The sequence below is a fragment of the Lycium ferocissimum genome, chromosome 4, assembly GCF_029784015.1.
Source record: "Lycium ferocissimum isolate CSIRO_LF1 chromosome 4, AGI_CSIRO_Lferr_CH_V1, whole genome shotgun sequence".
Taxonomy (NCBI): domain Eukaryota; kingdom Viridiplantae; phylum Streptophyta; class Magnoliopsida; order Solanales; family Solanaceae; genus Lycium; species Lycium ferocissimum.
The window spans coordinates 38,234,269-38,246,101 of NC_081345.1; the positions used below are offsets into that span (position 1 = coordinate 38,234,269).

The 11,833-nt window shown below is 34.4% G+C and overlaps 1 protein-coding gene and 1 pseudogene across 1 annotated transcript; both read right to left on the reverse strand.

The window, feature by feature from the left end:
• Positions 1-422: 422 nt before the first annotated feature.
• LOC132052760 (dolichol kinase EVAN-like) lies at positions 423-9,403 on the reverse strand. The gene is made up of 14 exons (XM_059444438.1): positions 9,085-9,403; positions 8,649-8,761; positions 6,689-6,877; positions 6,478-6,582; positions 4,989-5,059; positions 4,830-4,910; positions 4,509-4,720; positions 3,915-4,104; positions 3,762-3,827; positions 3,167-3,255; positions 2,967-3,081; positions 1,618-1,669; positions 1,434-1,534; positions 423-990 (listed from the first exon to the last, which is right to left on the reverse strand). Exons 1-14 carry the CDS (start codon positions 9,276-9,278, stop codon positions 877-879), a joined length of 1,692 nt encoding a protein of 563 aa, XP_059300421.1. The 5' UTR covers positions 9,279-9,403; the 3' UTR covers positions 423-876.
• LOC132052761 (mannose-P-dolichol utilization defect 1 protein homolog 2-like) lies at positions 6,887-8,409 on the reverse strand (annotated as a pseudogene).
• Positions 9,404-11,833: the final 2,430 nt, after the last annotated feature.

An 11,833-nucleotide genomic window follows, 5' to 3' on the forward strand; every position in this document is an offset into this window, starting at 1 on the left:
TGATATTTTCAACACGATGAGCTATGTCCTCGGTTTATGTCTATATTTTTCTACTAAATTTGAGCTGACATAATTGACCTTGCAACGTAACTTCACTATAGTTCTGTACTTTCTGTCTCGGATAAGCCAAAATCAAGTGAGAATCAGCTCTTAGTTGGTCGTCAAAAACATCGGACAAATCTGAGGCATTAGCACCGAGTTTTGAAACCCAAAGAACACAAGAAAGGTAGAAGAGAACAAATTTCATAGTTCAGTTAATTGTCGGTAGATTGAAATTAAACTAATTCGAAGACAAAATTATTATGTGAGACAAGAATGAATGACTGATCTTCTCGAAAGGAATTTGTATCCTGGACTTCACATGTTCACATTAACAAGAGGTGAGCAGCTTAATTAGAAGAAGAAAAAAAAACAAGGTTGACTGAAGATAATGCTCCACTTCAATATAATTATACATTTGACGGGGAAAGAATTCTCAATCATGAAGTACTGCTTGTTTAAGTTCAAAACACCAGTAATTAACATGGAAATTTCGACAAATACTTCTCTCGTAGTGCCTGTAAACTCTAATTGACTACTATTTATTTACATCCATACCATGGGAGGATGATGAAGTATGAAAGGCAAAAGTTACAACTGTACAACATTTCAAAACTAGTTTTACTTGTACTTTTCCAGAAACAAATTCTACATCTAGTCTAGATAACAAAAAGAGTAGCTTTTTGCCTTTTCTCCTATCAACCTATTGTACATCTCAAGTAACTCTACAGCGGTAATATCTACAAAAAGAATGTGTGCTCAAACGAATACTGTTCAAAGATCACCATGTTGGCTTTCAGGAAAATAGTTTAAAGTTCAGGTCAGCAAATTAGGTGTTCACAGACAGAGGAGGCTATAGAACACCAGAGGTATGAAGGCATTATCCAGCTGGGCAGTATAGGCTTCCAACAGACCACTTATTGTCACCGCGAAAAGAAGAGAGAACCAGTTCTGCATAATTGCCAATACAGCATCAAAAGATCAACCAGAGAGTTCATTGAACGAGATTTTTATCAATAGTTGAATTTCATATAAGGGAAATTTGTGAGGTTGCGCAAAGTTCACGTGTTTCAGTGCCTACATCAATTTGAGGACTCAGCCCCAAGTAGACATGAAACCGACAAGAATTTGGATAATAACGGGCCATTAAGGATTAATTTTAAGGTTATCACAGAAGTATGCCTCTTCAGCATCAGTCCAAAAAAAGATTTAAGCTGCATAACTGCAAATGGTATAGAAGCATGACGACATAATTTCCTTTCTCATAAATACGCATATTTAGGAGCAATTTTTGGTCTGAACGGGGATGCATGCAGACACCCATTCATACATGTGTTTGGGCAGCAGGCGGGGTTGTGTTGGTTTTTGGAGGGGGGGGTGGTTGGAAGAGGTACCTGAGCTAAGATGTATCTAGTTGTAGCTAGAAGTGGAAGTAGAATGGAGCATGCAGCCAGGACAGATGTTATGCCAGCAGCAGTGCCTTCAATTGTTTTCTCTACCAAAGAGAATTTATCGATTCAGATGGTGAGGGGATACAAAAGAAGCAATGACGAAACAAGAGAGGGAACAGAGACATACTGCCAGTTTTGCTCCAGCGGAGGACCCCATACTTGTATCCAACCACTGATGCCTAGATAGAAGATTACAATTAAAATTTACAGTGCATAAATGACAACAAATAATGAGCCAGCAGCTCTAAGTTCATTCTCTACTGCGCAAACTATCACTATTTTTCCTGTTTTCACTATAGCAGTTCCTTTCCCCCCTGCAGAAGTAAAAGAATTTGTTGTTCACCACATTTGATTGTTCTAGTCTTCGAGACCACAGGCCAACAGCAGGACAGCCTTCTACCAAGAGATCAGGGGACACCAATCCTTTTACATCAATATAATCCTTTTTAAGGCGTGATCTGATGGAAAACTGCCTGTCCAGATTTTATCACTTTTCAAGCATGTTAGAGTTATGACTTCCTCTCAGGCTTGAACCCCAAAATTTCAGGAGATCTTCAGAAGGTATATATAGATCACACACCAGCATACATAAAATGGTGAACTTAACAGGATGTCTTCCTAATTGAGACTACTACATCAACATGTACAAACAAAACAACAACAAAAAAAAAAAAAAAAAAAAAACTTTCGGGCTGTGGCATCTGACAAAGTAAAAAGATACTCCCTCCGTCCCATAATAAGTGTCACCTTAGGAAATCAAGACATAAATTGGCTAGTTTCTTCCAACTCTACCCTTAGACAAAAAATGACAAGTTAAAGTAACATCTAAATGATGATTGGACAAGCCACATAGTAACTTGGTATTGTTGGATTCCCAATGTCAAAAAGATTACTACTTGTGCATGCTCTAATCAAGAGGAAAAAATAATTTATTTTTATTATATAGGGGTAATTTAGTAAACTTCACATTACATTATTGGTTTCTTAATATGCGTGTTTTTGGCTAAGGTGACACTTATTATGGGACGGAGGGAGTAGTAGAAAAAGTACAAGAGATATTGTTTACAGCATCATTCAAGAATAGTATACAAGGTATTCACAAGCATATAAGCATTGTTACAGAAGTATCTATACTAAGTGAATGTCTATATAGATTCACAATAATTCACAATAATTGACGTCTTACAAGTTTTGAGTGGAGTATTCCATAAACTTCTTAAAATTTCCACTAGTAACAAATTTCCCAAGTATCCCTTTGTCCTTTGGAAGTAGCTAATATATCAAAAACTAATTTTCTTGGGGGTCCAGGAAAAAACTAATTTTCAGATATGAGCAGATAAGGAGAGATTAAAGGTAGGTTTTAATTATCCTGCACAATTCACATGGTTCTAAGCAAGCATAAAGTGGGTTCTGTCGAAGCGGATTACACTAGTGTACCGAGAAAGGTACAGGACAAGCAAGGACAAGTAACTTTACCATTGTATCTCCAATTCCAAGGCTCAAAATCCCAGCAAAAGGGGCTAATGGTCGGTCATTGAAACCAGAGGACAACCAGATAGGAAGCGCACATCCTAATAAGAGTGAAAAATGGCTGAGAGTGGAAGGAAGGCAAATGGTTAGAGTTAACAAGAGTATATGCTGCACCTACTTTCATGCTAGAAGGAAACATTCCAAACCTGACAACAAGAAGATCCGTGTCACGATGATCTGTAAATGCATTCATAAATTGGTGCACAAGCTGTCCCAAGGGCCAGATTCTCCATATCTGTCCCAAAAGGCATGACAAATATTGTGAAGTATCATGTCAACAGCATCATAAATTGTTTAAGCATTGCCACAAATTATAAGAAGTTATCAAGAACTTAGGTAACATAGAAAAAGAAAAAGAACATTAGGACATTCGCATTTACAAGTATATTATACATACTTCCATGTCTGAAATCTAAGTGCAACAAACTATTCAGACTTCAGTTATATTACTGATTGATTGATGTTCCAAGTGTCAAGAAAGCTCAATCAAAGTCAAAAAGACGTGTATATGAAGTGAATTTAAGATATTGTCTACTTGACGAGGTTGCTTCATTTAAAAAGTGTGCATAAGCTTGAAAGTGAATACAATGTACCACCCTCAGTGATCTATGTGACAGACATTCTGCTTTTATGTCTTCTTTCAATTAACACTGGAAATGTTCTTATTGTTTTTTTTTTTTTCATCGAACATTCTTTGCATTATAATATCCAGAAACAAGATAGAGTGCAGTGGAACCTTACTCGTATAATTTCCAACATCAAGAAAACAGCCAAAGCTGCACCAAAAGCCAGATCAAGAAACTTCGGCTGCAGAAAGATATAGATGGTGAACACAACTCCCATAAAAATAAAAATAAAAGATAAGACAGCCTAAAGAATTTCATCTCAAATCACCTGAAATATGAGAGCAGGAACAAACATTGAAACAGCCATTAAATGGTAGTATTTTCGAAGAAGAATCCTCTCAATCTTACTGCTCTTAGATATGTTGTAAAATCGGATAACTGATACATAAATAACAACCAACCAATAGATACACAGCGACAACCTTTTAAGTGGTTCTGATAGAACAAAATCCAATACCCTGCAGCAATCAGAAGACACAGAAAACAAAATATAAACAAAAGACAGTAACATTTTATATGTCTTGAGGTAAAGGATATATGATTTGTAGGGATCTAATAGCTCAGTTGGTTGGCTACCTGAACTTTCACCTTGTTGGTGAGGGTTCAAATCCCCTCCCCCATTTCCCCTTCCCCCACCCGCTATGTAATAAAAAAAAAAAAAAAAAAAAAAAAAAAGATATATGATTTAATTCATAGCAAAGTGATATGAGAGCTAGTCACTGTATGAACGAGAGAGCATATAGCTGAAAATCATCCCTACAAACCACTAAACGCACATTAACCAAATCACGCAACACAATAAGAAAATGCAGCATAATATATCCAATTATCCGACAGAAATAGGTTTTGAAGAGAAGCTTACCATAGAAAAGGGTGCACATGAAAATCTTGAACAAGCTGCATCCATGATGGTATAGCTATAATGAAAACACATGCGAGGGAAATGTAGAACACAAAAGATCGCCTTATATGATTATCTGCACTATCTCTAGAAGATGCCAAGCTGACCCGCTCTAGAATTTGAAGCACGTATTTGAACAGCATAGGGAAAAGAAGAAGGCCAATAATCAATCCCTAGAACATAGTGTTACATTTCGTGATCAATACTGTGAATCAGAAATCTTTTACTCTATTAACACGGAAAGAAGAGGGTAGTCTAGAAAACTAACAGCTTGTACAATACCTGAATAATGACACTAACTTCACTTCTTTGGATTCCATATGATACATTCACTACCTTAGATGCAGTAAAGTACCCATGGGACTGTTCACGGAAAAATCACAGCTTGTTAGGTATCTATATCATCTACTATCAGAGAAAGTTTAAATGTGAGAAACTAACCTTAGCAGCAGTACAAGCTAGCATGTCACCAAAATAGATAACAAGGCCAACAGTAACCAGTAGCGCTTCTCCTAACAAGAGAAATAAGAATGTAAATTACTGTCTAGAGGACCACTCATCAAACAAGGAAACTAAATAGGACACATCAAATGATTTTGAAGCTCTGATCTCTGAAATAACAAGAAATAAAGATTGTGTGGAATTAAAGCATGCTCTAACAGTGCAAGATTGTGTGGAATAACATATGTTCTAACAGTGCAACTTAATATCCAACACATTGTTCAAAGTCGTGGAATCAGCTATGATATCAGAGGTCTTTATCCCACAGATTGGAGATAAAATGCATTTTAGCTATATATAGGCTCTAAATATTCCTATCACTATTAGTAGGAATAATTTGTGAACTATGACGTGATTATTTGAATAATTATTTTAATGTAGATAACTACTAAGAGCGCATTCAAACTTGCATATAATGTATCGAAATTATATTTCAAACATCAGGTAAGATAATTTCAATGAATAAAACCCAATCCTGCAACATAAAGACGCAATAATAACCAAGTTGCTTTAGAGCCTGTTTGGATTGGCTTATAAGTTGCTTATAAGTTGCTTATAAGCTGTTTTCAGCTTTTTTGAGTGTTTGGCTGGCTAGCTTAAAGCCATTTTGTTAAAATCTCAAAAAAATAAAAGGCAAGAGACTACCCCAACTTATTTTTTTTAGCTTATAAGCTGCAAACAGCTTATAGGCATAAGCCCATCCAAACAGGCTCTTAATCTTCTCTAAAAGGCAAGAGATGCTTCCAAACAAATATCAAGTTTTAGAGCCATTATAGGAATTTTAAATAAAAAGGCATATTAAATTCGACACGAACCACACTGCTTTTAAAGAAAAGTTTAAAAAGCCCAAAGTTTCTTGTCAACTTTTAAATCTTTTTTATTTTTTTATTTTTAGACATTTCCTTTCTGAAAGATCAACTACAAGATATCATCAGAAAAGAATAAGAAAAACAGGCTTTACAAGAAATCCTAAATGATTGAAAAGGATCCGCTGATATCACCTTCATATTCGGTATTTTGCCTTTACATGATATTATACCTAGCCTTGATAACATCAGTCTTACGTACTACCTTTTTGTGTCATCTGGTGGAACTACAATAGTCAGCGCTACGAATCTGCTATGGGTACAAATCAACATATATGTACCAACAGAACGGATACAGCAGATACATAACTGTATCCATCAATTGTTTAAACCATGACCCAACGGAGCAGGAAAACAGGCAGAACGAAGCTCTAGATAAACAATTATTGCTTCACATTGTCTATAGCAATATCCCGAGAAATCTTAGTTTTGTTGTGATTACTGGAGAGAGAATGTGAACTGAATTCTTGCACAACAGAGTGGACCCTCATATCAAGTGCGCAATTTAGTAGTTTGCGATGCTAGGGATCTAGTAAAGTAACAAATATAGTAACACGACCAACCAATTGAAGCGCATGCTGGAAAAGTGTGGAGAATATTCTGAATCAATTTTACTGCTGCAAATCCATGAGAGAATAGCCACAATAAGATAGCTGCTGTATACCACCCTACAGGAGAAGTTCACCAAGAATTGTTTAGGAATGCATAGCTATCAGCCACTTCCTGGGTTGACCAATGAATCAAAAGGTGAACATAAAGAAGAAGTTGACCTACCACCATGAGATTTCACAGCAAAAGACACACAGCAGACTCCAAAATACAATGCTATACAAGTTAAGCTACAGCGCGAAGTGACACAATTCTTGCAGTCTGATTGATGGTAAAAAATGAAGCAGAGATAAGCCAGCACAGTGTAGCAACTTGCAGATGTCACCCAATACAGTAGTTGCAGATTTTCAAGCTCTATTAAAAGGTCAAAACTAAAACAAGTCAGTCATACAGGTGAGGCAAGATAGGATTCAACATAATTCCTGAAAACAGACTCGCCAATACTTTGAAGTGACTGATGGAAATTGACGTATTAGGTGAATAAATGTAAAAAAACAACCACGCTTCTTCTCAGCTACACAAGCAGAAGAAAGATTATACCTTTCCTCTACTAGACAGGGTTTTTCCTTGTAGAACGTCACAAAATAGAAAATAACTTAACAATATTTCGAGATAGGAGATGCAATAGCAAGCTACATAAAAAAGTAGTACTAAAAAACTTATCAATTTACAGAACAATTATCCTTCTTCATACTGCACTTCCACTGTCATTACTGCTTCATTTGAATTAATTAATTTTTTTAAACGGTGCTTATTTGCTCATCAACGAGTGTTATCCTTGCAAGAACCAGTTTACGATGATTTTTCTGTGGTTCGAACATAGCATTTTAGAGATGGAGGGTAAGTGATAAGAAGTCATTTTGTTTCTAAGTGTTATTGAATTTCATGCAACAAGTACAAAATTCAAGAGGACTGGTCTCGATGTCAATTTGGACATGGATCAATCTATATTTTCAACTAAGCAAATCTATGACAGATTCTCAACGGAATCACATGTATAATTGAACCACTCTATTCATGGCTCAAGTATCACTGACAACTCAAAATTCAAGAGGACTGGTGTTGAAGTAAATTTGAGAACCTATAACGAACTGATAGCTCTATATTTTCTGGGCAAAGCTATGTCAGGTACTTTGTGGAATCACATGGATAAACGAGCCACGATGCTCGAGTATCATTTCAGTGAGCTCCATAGTGCAAAAGAACCAAGTATCAATGTCATACACAGCATACCAAGCTCAAATTTCTAATCTATCTTCTTCCCTTTCTTAGGTGCAGGAGCTTGATACAATATAATTTGACTCAAGATGGTGTCTTTGGAGCTTTTTCTTGGAGGCTGGTAAAAACTCTAACCATGTAATCATCAAAGTTCATAAAAAAGGTTAAAAAGCTTAGTTCCCCAGTACTTCTATTCTGAACATTCTTCCAAATATGCGGCATCCTTGCCAAAAGAAAATCGCATGCTAAGAGGAATATGAGGCCTCAAAAAGGATGGGAACAATTTGACCTGCCAAAACAGTTGAGGCTATAGCACAATATGATAATGCTCTAACCGATGTCTTCGCTCCAAAAGGCTGAGAAAAATAATAGATGATTGTAACCAAAATGATAGCTTGAATCAAAAGAAAAGCATGCTCTCAAAAAGCTGAAAATGGAAGTCCTTTGTGAAGACAACTTGGTAAAGCAATGGTATGACCAATTACACTTTTCCATTGCAAAATTCTTAATATCTGAGGAAGTTTAACATTGGTGAAGGCAGCAACAATAGCATAACCAAGGAGAGCTGGGATATTAACGGAAGCAGACAATCCTTTTCCGGGAATTCAGCTTTGCTAAGGGTTCCCACAACACAACCAAAACCCATTCTAAGAAACTTGAGAACCATCTTGTTGTGGAACTAAGGAACTGGGTTTGAGCGCTTTGAGGTGATACTCGAAGGATGAATCCTTAAACAGAGTCCTGATTTATGATCAACTTAGGTTGCCTTGTTATTGTAGCAATTTTGTGGTCCATTCCTTGTAACATTTTCTCGGGAGCGAGGGAGGTGAAAAATATTCACCCCCGATAAAATAATAAGTACTCAAACTACAAAAGCTCAATTTGCTAAAAAAAATGAGTGGTGTACCTTCACTTCCAACATGATTTAAAGATACTGCTCTTGACATTTGAACTAACTTCGACACCATAAGCCCAGGCAGCGTTACTGCCCCCAAAAATATCCCTGATGAAGCACCAGGCCTGGAAAACAGTACCAACACTAAATTAATAAATAAACAGTACAAGGAAACAAAAACCACATTTAACCCAAAAAAAAAATCAACTCAGAAATTAGGCCTGCTTAACCCCAAATTTTCAATCAAACGAATGACAACATTAATCAAAGCAAAAACAACAATGTAAAAGCGTAAAACTGAAGATGCAGCCCAGAGATTGCAACTTCACAATTTCCACTTCCAAGCTCTTCTGTCTTTCATATTTCGGCCTGACCCGGCCCGCCTCACCCAAAAATGATTAAAAAAGGAAAAGCAGTGTAGGGGATAATAATTGCAGTAAAATTGAACCTGGTATTGAAGAAGTGAGAGAGGGGAATTGAAGAAGAGGCATCAACGGAGATCTCAACGGAGAGGGCAAGGAGAGAAAGGAGAGAAAGGGAGAGGGATTCGAAGAGAAGGGAATGAGGGGTAGAAAAGACAATCCAACCAATGAAGAGTGCTACTACAGCTCTCTCGCCGGTGAGAAACGACGACGTAGCCATGAGATTCCGACGTATCAGTTAGCTGAAATTGAAATTCAATTGAAAAAATATTCGTCCATTTTTGACCAGTGTCGTGAATAAGAAGAAATGCGTGGACCACCGTGTGAACTTGGGGGGAATTCGGTGGGTTTGGCGCGCACCCGGGTTTTTATATGCTGTTGAACTGTCAACTCTGATCTACGCCTTGAAGTTGTCAACGGATTTTCCTCCTTTTTTTCCTTTTTTTAGGACTGCACATAGCCCTTTCTACGATCATTTTTTTGCGCGGACTGCCCTTTATTTGGGGTGTTCTTTAATTTTTGCCCTTCAAATTGGCCTAATCCAACTCAACTAAAAAAAATTAACTTTACAAATTTACCTAAGAAATTTGAGCTTTTAATTTAAACACCACCATTTTGAGGGTAAAAATTAAAAAAATCAAGGGTGTCCATCCGAAATTCTTTTACGAATTTCGTTTGGTTGGTGGCCAAGTAATCATCCATGTGCTATTAAAATTAGTCCCATGTTTGGTAAAATATGTGTCACCTTATAGGATATCACGTCCATTAATAAATTAATAAATATAAACACCTAAATTATCCCTATTTATTAGAATTTTTTTTTAGAATTGAACAATATTAAATAGAATTACTTTTTTAATGTTAAGGCCATAATTGGAAGCGCTTGCCAATTTTCGTCTTGAATTTCTAAGGTGACACTTATTTTGAGACCATTTTTTTTTTTTGCTCCGATAACACTTATTTTGGGACGGAGGGAGTAGCATTTTAGTTGCTATATATAAATTCAGCACACTAAAAATGGTGTTGATACCAGCTTATGATCATGCATAACTAATAAAAATATATAAGTATAAGTTATGAAAGAATTTTTATATTATTTTATGAATACAAGATATAAAATAGAGTTTCCCATTGCGTTTTCTTTGTCGTTGGACCTCCCCCCCCCCCAACACCAACATAAAAAAAAAAAAAAAAAAAAATTTGGCCCCATATTAAACAACATCCAGTATAAAAAAAAGGAACCCACCACATCCAAACCACGAAAAATAATATTAACAAAATCAAGCAATATTTAAAAAACAAACAATGTTAAAAAATGCGGGCCCCATATTAAACACGATGCGTATTCATAGCAAACAAATATAATAAAGTTTTATCAAACTACAATGTTATATTAATTAACATAAGATCCATATTGACAAAATCAAGCAATATATAAAAAAAAATGAATCCCATATTAAAAAAATAAACAATGTCAAAAAAAAGACTTTGTATTCTTAGCAAACACTAATATAATAAAATTTTATATACAGAAGACAAATTACAATGTTATATCAATTGAACATAGTAAAAATTGTAAAAAAAAAATAAAAAAATTGTGGGCCCCATATTCAACAACATGTATTAAAAAAAATTGTAAAAAAAATTATGGGCCCCATATTAAACAACATCATTAAAAAAAAAAAGTTTAACCCACCACATTCAAACTCGGGGGAAAAAAAAAGTGACTCATATTAACAAAATTAAAGAATATGAAAAAAAAAAAGAACCATATTTAAAAAACAAACAATTTTTTGTACCTATATTAAACACGATGCGTATTCATAAAACACTAATATAATAAAGTTTTAAATTGAGACAAACTACAATATTATATTAATCGTGTTTTAAACATAGCCCATATTGACAAAATCAAGCAATATATAAAAAACGTAATCCCATATATATAAATTTGTATTCTTAACAAACACTAATATAATGGTGAAAGACAAATTACAACGTTATATGATCATTTTAACTAAGATATATAAAAAAATAAAAAAAAGAATATATAAGTATAAAAAAAAAATTGTAAAAAAAAAATTTGGCATACATCTATATATATTTAATACTAAACAACATGAAATATATATATTGAACCCACCATCTATGTTGAACCCCATATTCAAAAAAAATAATGTCAAAAAAGACTTTGTATTCATAGTAAACACTAATATAACATAGAATATATTATATTAATGAACATAAATGTATATATATATATTAAAAATAATGCAAATTAATAATGTCCAAAAAAAATGCACCCATATTAAAAAATCAAACAATATATATTAAAGATCTCATTGTCAATAATTGATATATATTATTAGTGGGAGCAAATGAAATATTGTACAAAAGAACATACTTAAAATACTTATATATTAAAATAAGATAGAATTTAATTACTTTTTCATTTTTTCCTTACCTAATAAATGTGAAAATAATTGTGGGCCTCATATTAAACACCGTAAGTGTAATATAATAAAGTTTTTTTTACAATGTTATATTAATCGTGTTTTGAACAAATATCAACAAAATCAAGAATATATATAATGAATCCCATATTCAATGTTTCCTGAAGAAACATTAATATAATAAAGTTTTAGATCTGATTTCTGTTTTTGTATATATATATATATATATATATAATACAAACTAATAATGTGGCGGGCCCCATACTAAACGGACGCAATATAAAAGATAAAAATAAAAAAGAAGAAACTATATTTTGGTTTC